An 11,989-nucleotide genomic window follows, 5' to 3' on the forward strand; every position below is an offset into this window, starting at 1 on the left:
TTATAGGCTCCCAGATAAAGTAGACTGGTCTTAAACTTGTTATGAACCAACCCAGACGTCAATCAAATGTCTGATTGGTTTCTCCATATGAGCACTCACAGAGCCACACTGAACCAAGGCCAGGGTCACATCTTCAGCAAAAAGACACTTTGTGTGTGTGGAAAAAGGAAAGTGGTATAAAGATAAATAAATGGGTCAATTTGTTACTGACACATATATTAAAGAACTTTAAGAACATATCGAAACTGATAATCTTACAGGTTAATAAACTTCACGACAGGTATGGAAATGAGGAAGGTGCAGTTCTTCCCCAAAGACAGCAAGTGCATAAGGCTTCATATACTAGCTAAGGAAAGATGCTTATTCTAATAGAATAACAATAGGGAATAGTACTGAAGCAGGAAATATATTACTTATCTTTTGTTATTTATATTGACATTAAGATGTACTGATATACTGCTGTCATCCTGATTTTCCAGAGATGAATAGGAGCATTGAGCAGGTGAAGGAAGAAAAAGAAAATTTGACCAGTGAACTTCAAAGTGAGATCCAGATTTACCTCTAGAAATATTAGTCCTCAAATAAAGAATAAGAGGCTGACTACTCTGGACGTCCACTCTACTACGTGGGTGATTAGTTTTGTTCTTACATGACAGGAACAAAGAACATTATGGATGAGGGAGAGAGAAGCTACCAAACAGAGAAGGAAAAGTTTGCAAATGAACTGAAAGGTAAATACAAATCATAGCTTTTGTATTTGTAAAATATTGGATCTCTTTATAGCTTATAGGCTCCCAGATAAAGTAGACTGGTCTTAAAATTGTTATGAACGAACCCAGATGTCATTCAAATGTCTGATTGGTTTCTCCATATGAGCACTCACAGAGCCACACTGAACCAAGGCCAGGGTCACATCTTCAGCAAAAAGACACTTTGTGTGTGTGTGGAAAAAGGAAAGTGGTATAAAGATAAATAAATGGGTCAGTTTGTAACTGACACATATATTAAAGAACTTTAAGAACATATCGAAACTGATAATCTTACAGGTTAATAAACTTCACGACAGGTATGGAAATGAGCAAGGTGCAGTTCTTACCCAAAGGCAGCAAGTGCATAAGGCTTCATATACTACCTAAGGAAAGATGCTTATTCTAATAGAATAACAATAGGGAATAGTACTGAAGCAGGAAATATATTACTTATCTTTTGTTATTTATATTGACATTAAGATGTACTGATATACTGCTGTCATCCTGATTTTCCAGAGATGAATAGGAGCATTGAGCAGGTGAAGGAAGAAAAAGAAAATTTGACCAGTGAACTTCAAAGTGAGATCCAGATTTACCTCTAGAAATATTAGTCCTCAAATAAAGAATAAGAGGCTGACTACTCTGGACGTCCACTCTACTACGTGGGTGATTAGTTTTGTTCTTACATGACAGGAACAAAGAACATTATGGATGAGGGAGAGAGAAGCTACCAAACAGAGAAGGAAAAGTTTGCAAATGAACTGAAAGGTAAATACAAATCATAGCTTTTGTATTTGTAAAATATTGGATCTCTTTATAGCTTATAGGCTCCCAGATAAAGTAGACTGGTCTTAAAATTGTTATGAACGAACCCAGATGTCATTCAAATGTCTGATTGGTTTCTCCATATGAGCACTCACAGAGCCACACTGAACCAAGGCCAGGGTCACATCTTCAGCAAAAAGACACTTTGTGTGTGTGTGGAAAAAGGAAAGTGGTATAAAGATAAATAAATGGGTCAGTTTGTTACTGACACATATATTAAAGAACTTTAAGAACATATTGAAACGGATAATCTTACAGGTTAATAAACTTCACGACAGGTATGGAAATGAGGAAGGTGCAGTTCTTCCCCAAAGACAGCAAGTGCATAAGGCTTCATATACTAGCTAAGGAAAGATGCTTATTCTAATAGAATAACAATAGGGAATAGTACAGAAGCAGGAAATATATTATTTACCTTTTGTTATTTATATTGACATTCAGATGTACTGATATACTGCTGTCATCCTGATTTTCCAGAGATGAATAGGAGTATTGAGCAGGTGAAGGAAGAAAAAGAAAATTTGACCAGTGAACTTCAAAGTGAGATCCAGATTTACCTCTAGAAATATTAGTCCTCAAATAAAGAATAAGAGGCTGACTACTCTGTACCTCCACTCTACTACGTGGTTGATTAGTTTTGTTCTTACATGACAGGAACAAAGAACATTATGGATGAGGGAGAGAGAAGCTACCAAACAGAGAAGGAAAAGTTTGCAAATGAACTGAAAGGTAAATACAAATCATAACTTTTGTATTTGTAAAGTATTGGATCTCTTTATAGCTTATAGGCTCCCAGATAAAGTAGACTGGTCTTAAACTTGTTATGAACCAACCCAGACGTCAATCAAATGTCTGATTGGTTTCTCCATATGAGCACTCACAGAGCCACACTGAACCAAGGCCAGGGTCACATCTTCATCAAAAAGACACTTTGTGTGTGTGGAAAAAGGAAAGTGGTATAAAGATAAATAAATGGGTCAATTTGTTACTGACACATATATTAAAGAACTTTAAGAACATATCGAAACTGATAATCTTACAGGTTAATAAACTTCACGACAGGTATGGAAATGAGGAAGGTGCAGTTCTTCCCCAAAGACAGCAAGTGCATAAGGCTTCATATACTAGCTAAGGAAAGATGCTTATTCTAATAGAATAACAATAGGGAATAGTACTGAAGCAGGAAATATATTACTTATCTTTTGTTATTTATATTGACATTCAGATGTACTGATATACTGCTGTCATCCTGATTTTCCAGAGGTGAATAGGAGTATTGAGCAGGTGAAGGAAGAAAAAGAAAATATGACCAGTGAACTTCAAAGTGAGATCCAGATTTACCTCTAGAAATATTAGTCCTCAAATAAAGAATAAGAGGCTGACTACTCTGGACGTCCACTCTACTACGTGGGTGATTAGTTTTGTTCTTACATGACAGGAACAAAGAACATTATGGATGAGGGAGAGAGAAGCTACCAAACAGAGAAGGAAAAGTTTGCAAATGAACTGAAAGGTAAATACAAATCATAGCTTTTGTATTTGTAAATTATTGGATCTCTTTATAGCTTATAGGCTCCCAGATAAAGTAGACTGGGCTTAAAATTGTTATGAACGAACCCAGACGTCATTCAAATGTCTGATTGGTTTCTCCATATGAGCACTCACAGAGCCACACTGAATCAAGGCCAGGGTCACATCTTCAGCCAAAAGACACTTTGTGTGTGTGTGGAAAAAGGAAAGTGGTATAAAGATAAATAAATGGGTCAGTTTGTAACTGACACATATATTAAAGAACTTTAAGAACATATCGAAACTGATAATCTTACAGGTTAATAAACTTCACGACAGGTATGGAAATGAGCAAGGTGCAGTTCTTACCCAAAGGCAGCAAGTGCATAAGGCTTCATATACTACCTAAGGAAAGATGCTTATTCTAATAGAATAACAATAGGGAATAGTACTGAAGCAGGAAATATATTACTTATCTTTTGTTATTTATATTGACATTAAGATGTACTGATATACTGCTGTCATCCTGATTTTCCAGAGATGAATAGGAGCATTGAGCAGGTGAAGGAAGAAAAAGAAAATTTGACCAGTGAACTTCAAAGTGAGATCCAGATTTACCTCTAGAAATATTAGTCCTCAAATAAAGAATAAGAGGCTGACTACTCTGGACGTCCACTCTACTACGTGGGTGATTAGTTTTGTTCTTACATGACAGGAACAAAGAACATTATGGATGAGGGAGAGAGAAGCTACCAAACAGAGAAGGAAAAATTTGCAAATGAACTGAAAGGTAAATACAAATCATAGCTTTTGTATTTGTAAAATATTGGATCTCTTTATAGCTTATAGGCTCCCAGATAAAGTAGACTGGTCATAAAATTGTTATGAACGAACCCAGACGTCATTCAAATATCTGATTGGTTTCTCCATATGAGCACTCACAGAGCCACACTGAACCAAGGCCAGGGTCACATCTTCAGCAAAAAGACACTTTGTGTGTGTGTGGAAAAAGGAAAGTGGTATAAAGATAAATAAATGGGTCAATTTGTTACTGACAGATATATTAAAGAACTTTAAGAACATATCGAAACTGATAATCTTACAGGTTAATAAACTTCACGACAGGTATGGAAATGAGGAAGGTGCAGTTCTTCCCCAAAGACAGCAAGTGCATAAGGCTTCATATACTAGCTAAGGAAAGATGCTTATTCTAATAGAATAACAATAAGGAATAGTACTGAAGCAGGAAATATATTACTTATCTTTTGTTATTTATTTTGACATTCAGATGTACTGATACACTGCTGTCATCCTGATTTTCCAGAGATGAATAGGAGCATTGAGCAGGTGAAGGAAGAAAAAGAAAATTTGACCAGTGAACTTCAAAGTGAGATCCAGATTTACCTCTAGAAATATTAGTCCTCAAATAAAGAATAAGAGGCTGACTAATCTGGACCTCCACTCTACTACGTGGTTGATTAGTTTTGTTCTTACATGACAGGAACAAAGAACATTATGGATGAGGGAGAGAGAAGCTACAAAACAGAGAAGGAAAAGTTTGCAAATGAACTGAAAGGTAAATACAAATCATAGCTTTTGTATTTGTAAAATATTGGATCTCTTTATAACTTATAGGCTCCCAGATAAAGTAGACTGGTCTTAGAATTGTTATGAACGAACCCAGATGTCATTCAAATGTCTGATTGGTTTCTCCATATGAGCACTCACAGAGCCACACTGAATCAAGGCCAGGGTCTCATCTTCAGCAAAAAGACACTGTGTGTGTGTGTGTGTGTGTGTGGAAAAAGGAAAGTGGTATAAAGATAAATAAATGGGTCAGTTTGTTACTGACAGATACATTAAAGAACTTTAAAAACATATCGAAACGGATAATCTTACAGGTTAAAAAACTTCATGAGAGGTATGGAAATGAGCGAGATGCAGTTCTTCCCCAAAGACAGCAAGTGCATAAGGCTTCATATTCTAGCTAAGCAAAGATTCTTATTCTAATAGAATAACAATAGGGAATAGTACTGAAAGAGGAAATATATTACTTACTTTTTTTTATTTATATTGACATTCAGATGTACTGATATAATACTTTCATCCCGATTTTCCAGAGATGAAGAGGAGTATTGAGCAGGTGAAGGAAGAAAAAGAAAATTTGACCAGTGAACTTCAAAGTGAGATCCAGATTTACTTCTAGAAATATTAGTCCTCAAATAAAGAATAAGAGGCTGACTAATCTGGACCTCCACACTAGTAGATTGATGATTGTTTTGTTCTTTTATTTCAGGAACAAAGAACACTATGGATGAGAGAGAGAGAAACTACCAAACAGAGAAGGAAAAGTTAGCAAATGAACTCATAGGTAAATACAAATCTTAGCTTGAATCAGAGCTTGATGTTTGTATTTGTAAAATACAGTACCTGTGTTTATATTTTATAAATGGACAAAGTCTCCCTGATCATGTACACTGTTTTGTTTATATTCTTATTAACAAACCCAGCTGTCATTTTAATGTCTCATGATTTCTTCTTATGAGCCCTCAGAGACCCACAATGACTAAAGACACAGGGGTCAAGTGTTTATTTAGGAGAGATATAGAATGTTTGTGTGTGTGTGTGTGTGTGTGTGTGTGTGTGTGTGTGTGTGTGTGTGTGAGTGTGTGTGTGTGAGTGTGTGTGTGTGTGTGTGTGTGTGTGTGTGTGTGTATGTGTATCAGTGCTGATTTTACAACCCCTGGATGAATGCCAGATCATTCAATGGGCAGTTCAGTACTTTCAATTTCCACAAAGATGTCCTTATTCAGAAGAGTTTCAGGGTAACAGACAAGAATCAGTTGGAGCCTGTTAGGAAACAATACACAAATGTGCTAAAGAACCATCTTTATTCAGTGTATGATCATATGATCATGATTGACACCCTTCAAAACCTGGAAAAAGAAAATGTGCATCTTTCTGTTTGTGAAACTAGTTTGGTCAGTCAGCTCTCTGGTAATTATTATATTCTAATAGTGAAGACATAACTTTATTTCTAAGATTTTTACTGGAGAATAAAAGACAGACAGACAAGCTGTGTGCTGGATTAATCTGTGCATCTTGGTTTCAACTTCTATTTTTGTACTGGAATACAAGACTAAAACTGATGCAGCCAAAGCCAGAAATGTCTGCTTTCTTCTATAAACCCAAGATGGCACTTTGACATCCACTTCCTACTTTTAGAATCAAATGACTTGCAAAATATCAAAACCCTTTCACATAGAATCAGTATTGAAGGATGAAATATATTTCTTACATTTTGTTATTTATGTTGACTATATAACTCCTTTTGTTAGCTGTCATAAACCTGACATTCAGATGTACTGATATACTGGTGTTGTCCTGATTTTCCAGAGATAAACAGGAGTATGGAGCAGCTGCAGGCAGAAAAGGAAAATCTAACCAAAAGTGAGATCTACAGTTTCAGTCTGAACTAGAAAACTAGAAAACAATATACATATTATGTCAATATAAACAATGGCCTTCATAAAAATAATTGAATGTGTACCAAGAAGAATCCTTCAATACTTGTGTTTTGACTTTCATTTACATAGCCAACACTTTGATGGTCACTTACTAATTTGGCAAAGAATATTTTCAGTTTCATTATTCTTTCAAAGAGAATTCTATTGTGAATAGTGGAGGGCAAAATGTGTTAAAGTTAATTTATTCTTGTTTGAGTACTTGTTTGTCCATTTAATCCTCTATGCCTGGCCTCAATGTCCTTTAGTTTATCACTATGTGATATTTGAAAGTAAACAGTATTTTGTGTATTTATCAGATTCTATATTGTGTATCATAACCTGATCTCTTCAGCATTGTCTCTGAGTAGTGTATTAACGCTGTGCAATCACAATGCTGCAGCTCTGAAGATGAAATCAGACCACTGTGCTCAGGGCTGGAAGTTCTTCAGTGGGAAGTGTTACTACTTCTCTACTGATGAGGAGACCTGGAATGCCAGTCGGAATGCTTGTGTTGATAAGGGAGGAGATTTGGTGATTGTTACCAGTCCAATGGAGCAGGTATGATGTCTGAATGTAATAGCTGTGACACTAAAATACTCACTGAAATGCAGAAAGGTTATGCCCTTATTGTCCTGTTCATCGGAATGTCTTACAGATTCTAATCACAATATTTTTCATTAAAGGATTTCTTAAAAAGATCAAAGCCTGGTTCTGGAAGTGAGTTCTACTGGGTCGGTCTGACTGATGCTGTGGTGGAGGGAGAATGGCACTGGTTAGATGGTACAAAGCTCAGTCAGACACCGAGGTTGGTCTATTACAGACACCACTGAAAAGTCCTGTTCATTTCGAGGTCACATGATCATATCATGGTAGATCACTACGCATTTAGTCTACATGCTTTTAACAAAATTGCACACTTGTAATAGTGATTTGTTTATTTTGTTCCCTTGACAACCAGGTACTGGGCTGGAAATGAGCCAGATGACTGGAAGGGAGATCAAAATGCTCACCCTGAAGGAGAAGACTGTGCTGTAATGGAGCTCAGCTCTGACAGTTATCTTTTACTGGATGCATTCTGTAATGAAGAAAGCAAGAAACACAAGCATGTCTGTGAGGCCAAAGCAGGAATGTAAAACAGAGATAGTAGATAGTAGAGATTGTAATTATGGCAATAACATAAGGTGTAGGGAAGTCAAATCTCAGGCTGAATTTTCTTTGTATTTGTTTGTGTCCCGCTTATGTATTTATTTGTTTGTTTACATATTTAGGCATTGCTTCATGTTCATATCTCTGTACTGTGACAAACCACATGGTCATCAATGAGTTTGGGCCTAATGACTCGAAAGATCAAAATGCTCACATAGAAGGAGAAGACTGTGCTATAATGGAGCTCAGCTCTGCCAGTTATGATTTACTGGATGAAATATGCACTGAAGATGGGAAGAAACACAAGCATGTCTGTGAGGCCAAAGCAGGAATGTAAAACCTAGAGGTAGAGATTGTAATTATGGCCATAACGTAATGCATAGGGAATTGAAATCTCAGGCTGGATTTTCTTTGTATTTATTTGTTTAAGTATTCAGGCATTGCTTCTTGTACATATCTGTGTTGTTACAAACCATATGCTCATTAATGAGTTTGGGCTTGCTGATGATGCAAGAATGCATCTTTAGCAGTTTCAGTCTCATATGATGAGCAGGATGCTTTAAGCAGCACTGGGTAGTACTGAAATGCATTAGATTGCTACTGTAACACTTCATCTTATTGGTGTAAATGTGGAGATGCTGTAAAATTAGAGCACTGTAAAGTGAAACATTGCTTTGTTCATTAGTTCTAGAGATTGTTTGTATTTAGTCACAACTTTGAGACAAAGTGGAGGGTTATTCAAGGTAAAGCTTCATCCAGAGTGTTTTATCATACAGCTATCATACAGATGTAATTTACTTTTGCTAAATTATAATTATTACATTTGTAAATAATAAACATCATAATCTGCAGAGAGTGTTGTGTAAAAAATATATTTTATTTTAACATCCCATAGTCATGAAATATTATGATAGATTAAATTCAGATGGAATTTTGGCAGCAATATATCCCACTTCCTAATAGTTCAAACTGATGTGATATTTGTGATATAATGCTGTAATCTGTTCACTCTTTTATTGGTTCAAAGCATACCTTTGGTATACAGGACCAGACCCCAGACCAAATTCTGGAAAAGAAAGCCACTCCCACACTACTCCTCACCACTTGACCTTGGTGGAATCCTTGCCACCATGTTGAAGGGCATTCTGATTTTACTAAGGGATGGTGGACATTGCTACCAGCAGTCCCTCACACCGCCGGTTTTGCTGAGATAAGGAACTTCAGACAGCATCCCAAAATACATTCCAAAATTTCATCACAACCATGCAAACTGAAGCCATGGAGATAAATAAACAATTAATACATGGAATATTGTTAACTTAAAAAGTACATACTTTCATGCAAAACTAAATAGCTATGTCTCATCACATTATTGTATATGGATGTAATTTTTATTGGTTTGATATAACTACAGTCTTTTAAACCTATAAGCTACTCTGGCTCGCCAAAAGCTTCAATTAAATCACTTCTATAATTAAACTAAGCCTTTTTACAATTCCTATAGCAAGACGTTACTTGTATCATACATTCATGACGCTCATGCAAATTAGTGAGAAAAAGTGAACAAGAAAAAAAAAAAACAGAATAGAGGCCAGGTAAACCACACAGAGAGAGAGAGAGAGAGAGAGAGAGAGAGCTTCCTGAACAGGCACTAATACTAGGGTGATGGCTACAGGAAACAGACAACTACATGAGGCTGGGGATGCACATAAAATGAGGGACAGTCAAAACCATTCAAAATGACTATGCAATAACTAAATAACAAGAGCATGACAAAAAAACCAATAACCACCACCACAAAACCCACAAAATACCTAGCGAGAGAAGCAGTGGTGTACCATGGGAGCCCCTGTCCCCAAACTCTAGCCTCAATGTTGACGCCACAATTTGCAGTAACTTTTATTCTTAAAAATTGAAGGCAAATTACATTGCACACAAACATGTATTTATACATACATCATTATATATAAACACATACCCTTGGACTCTGTACAGTATATTGTCTAAGAAAGTCAATTGCACTTTGAAAATTGGTCCTCCCTGTTTAGTGTAGCTTAATATCATCCTGCCTTTTGAAAGATACCTATCAGAATTTTTTTCACTTCACCAATACAGTGTATTTTAAAGACTTGATCATATTTGTTTTTTTATACATATGACACGTAACAGAGTGGCATATCTTTTTAAGCAGCTTTTTTTTCAAAGAAGTCTCTATTTTAGTTAACTTACCTGTCATTCCTTATGCATTGTCTCTATAGTATTACTTGGTCGGTCTCTCTCTCTCTCTCTCTCTCTCTCTCTCTCTCTCTCTCTCTCTCTCTCTCTCTCTCTCAACACAGTGCCCTGTAAGCCACCACAAAGAGTCAGTGAAAGCCTCGTGCCACACTGGTTAGTTTAGGGAAGTAGATGGAAGTGCTGATTGGTTGGCCATACCAGGGAAGTATCAGAGTTGTAAGTCACTTTGGCTAAAAGCATCAGCTAAATGCCATCAAATGTGAAAAGATGATGAATGTAAGAAAGGCAACATACCAATTACACTACCTCTGCCCATCAACCAACAGCCTATAATACAAAAGGGGACTTAGTCTTTGAAGAGAGGAAAGGGTTAATCTTTTTGGTAAAGGATGAAGCCCACAACACAGTTTATAAAAAGAAGAAAGTTGCTAGATGATTGTTCCACATACAGAGTAGAAAGCTAGATATAATTGTTGACCTGAGTTATTGTGTATTTGTATGTTTAGTTATGTATTTATGCGCATCCATTTGTATATGTGTATGTATGTATGTGTGGTCTGGAATAGAAACAGTACGTACATTCCATCTGTCATTTCCCTCATTAACATTATTAAGCACATGAATGCAATAATATGCACTTACAGTGAATCTACTATTATCATAGCATCTAATTATTACTCAGGTTACACCACACTACCTTCTAATGGTAAGAATGCAGTAATTTTCACCTGTGTCTGGTGTCTGTGGTTTCTTTGTGTGCTTTCGTCTTTGCTCTGGCCCTCATCAGCAGAGTGCTCTGTGAGTCTCAAATCAAAGATGTGTCACTAAAAAACTAATTATCTTCTAATTTTTCAAGTGAAAACTCAAAACAAGTATTGCTATTGCTATCAGCCATGGGTTTTGCCTGTTTGTTAATATTTTGTCCATATATATATATTTGCTTGACAGTGGCTTATTTGCTTATGCTGAAACGACTTCTTACTGCACTTCTGATTATGAAAACTTGATCTGCTCTTTCTCCTCATCATATTTTGTAGAAAATGTTGCACATGAAGAGTGTATTCACAGTCTCACAGGTCAGTATTAGAATGGCCATGAGCATAGTGCATAGTTCATAGACAGTGCATCAATGGACCATAATCAAAACCAATTCACATTTCTCTTGTTAATGAATGTGGATGACAAGTACTGGATTTTTTTGTGCGTGTTTTCACAAAACTCAGGAGACATTAGACAAGCTTCAGTTATGAATAGAGAGATTAAATAGCAAACCAATCATTCAACATCAGCATCTATGAAATGACATCAAATCACGTGAATAACTGTTGCTCTCAAATTTTAATTTGATCTGGTTTCTAGAACAACTACATCAGTACAATTTCATCTTGAAGAATTGTTCATTGAATCAAAAGAATTTGCAAGGTATGTTTTTTTTATTGGTTGATCAAAAATATTATGGAAACCTAAAGTGGTGTAATTTCAAGTGATTTTAACTACTTTGGTTTAACTGCATTCAGTCACAGAACTGAAGGTGAATATTGTAACACACCTGCAAATAACAAAATAACAAAGTCAAAAAATAGTCCAAAATGGAAAAATTACAAACAGCAACTAACACTAGAGAAAACTGGCTCAGAAACTCAGCTAAGGCACAAGAGACTTCACACCAGGACTTACCACAAAAGACTTTGGCAGCAAAGGGAGCAGGTAATGTCCTTCAGGTGTATGAGGAGGTGTGGCTTGTAATTAATAGACTAGTGAGGCAGAATGATGCAACCCACCAGGAAGTGTAGCAGGGGGTGTGACAAATATGTTGCACTTGGAGCGGAAGAACAAGGATCTTTCTGTCTACCAATAAGACATACTAATGAGGTAGCCTAACAGCTTGTGTAGTTTTGGACCTGGCAAGGACTTCAACTTGGACTTCTCAAGGCAAAATATCATCTTAATGTAAAAAAAAAAAAAGCATGACATACAACAGAAACAAAACTTTTTACGAAAGTTATTTTATATGTCTAT

At 36.2% G+C, this 11,989-nt stretch overlaps 1 protein-coding gene across 2 annotated transcripts; it reads left to right on the forward strand.

Moving 5' to 3' along the window:
- Positions 1-4,590: 4,590 nt before the first annotated feature.
- LOC118240143 (C-type lectin domain family 6 member A-like) lies at positions 4,591-9,022 on the forward strand. 2 transcript variants are annotated; one of them, XR_014115879.1, is made up of 8 exons: positions 4,591-4,659; positions 5,204-5,266; positions 5,380-5,454; positions 6,480-6,533; positions 6,990-7,147; positions 7,273-7,394; positions 7,548-8,081; positions 8,763-9,022. XR_014115879.1 is itself a non-coding variant. In XM_035520022.2 (7 exons), exons 1-7 carry the CDS (start codon positions 4,599-4,601, stop codon positions 7,720-7,722), a joined length of 708 nt encoding a protein of 235 aa, XP_035375915.2. In that variant the 5' UTR covers positions 4,591-4,598; the 3' UTR covers positions 7,723-8,737. The 2 variants fall into 2 exon arrangements, 1 of the variants encoding a protein (XP_035375915.2); XM_035520022.2 differs by lacking the exon at positions 8,763-9,022 and having other exon boundaries at positions 7,548-8,737.
- The last annotated feature ends 2,967 nt before the right edge of the window (positions 9,023-11,989 follow it).

The sequence above is a fragment of the Electrophorus electricus genome, chromosome 13 (genome assembly GCF_041902795.1).
Source record: "Electrophorus electricus isolate QZ-2024a chromosome 13, ASM4190279v1, whole genome shotgun sequence".
Taxonomy (NCBI): Eukaryota; Metazoa; Chordata; class Actinopteri; order Gymnotiformes; family Gymnotidae; genus Electrophorus; species Electrophorus electricus.

Coding starts and splice junctions, on each gene's coding strand:
- LOC118240143 (XM_035520022.2), top strand. CDS start 4,599: ATGGATGAGGGAGAGAGAAGCTACAAAACAGAGAAGGAAAAGTTTGCA. Junction 6,534..6,989: donor AAAGGAAAATCTAACCAAAA/GTGAGATCTACA, acceptor ACAATGCTGCAG/CTCTGAAGATGAAATCAGAC. Junction 7,395..7,547: donor AAGCTCAGTCAGACACCGAG/GTTGGTCTATTA, acceptor CTTGACAACCAG/GTACTGGGCTGGAAATGAGC.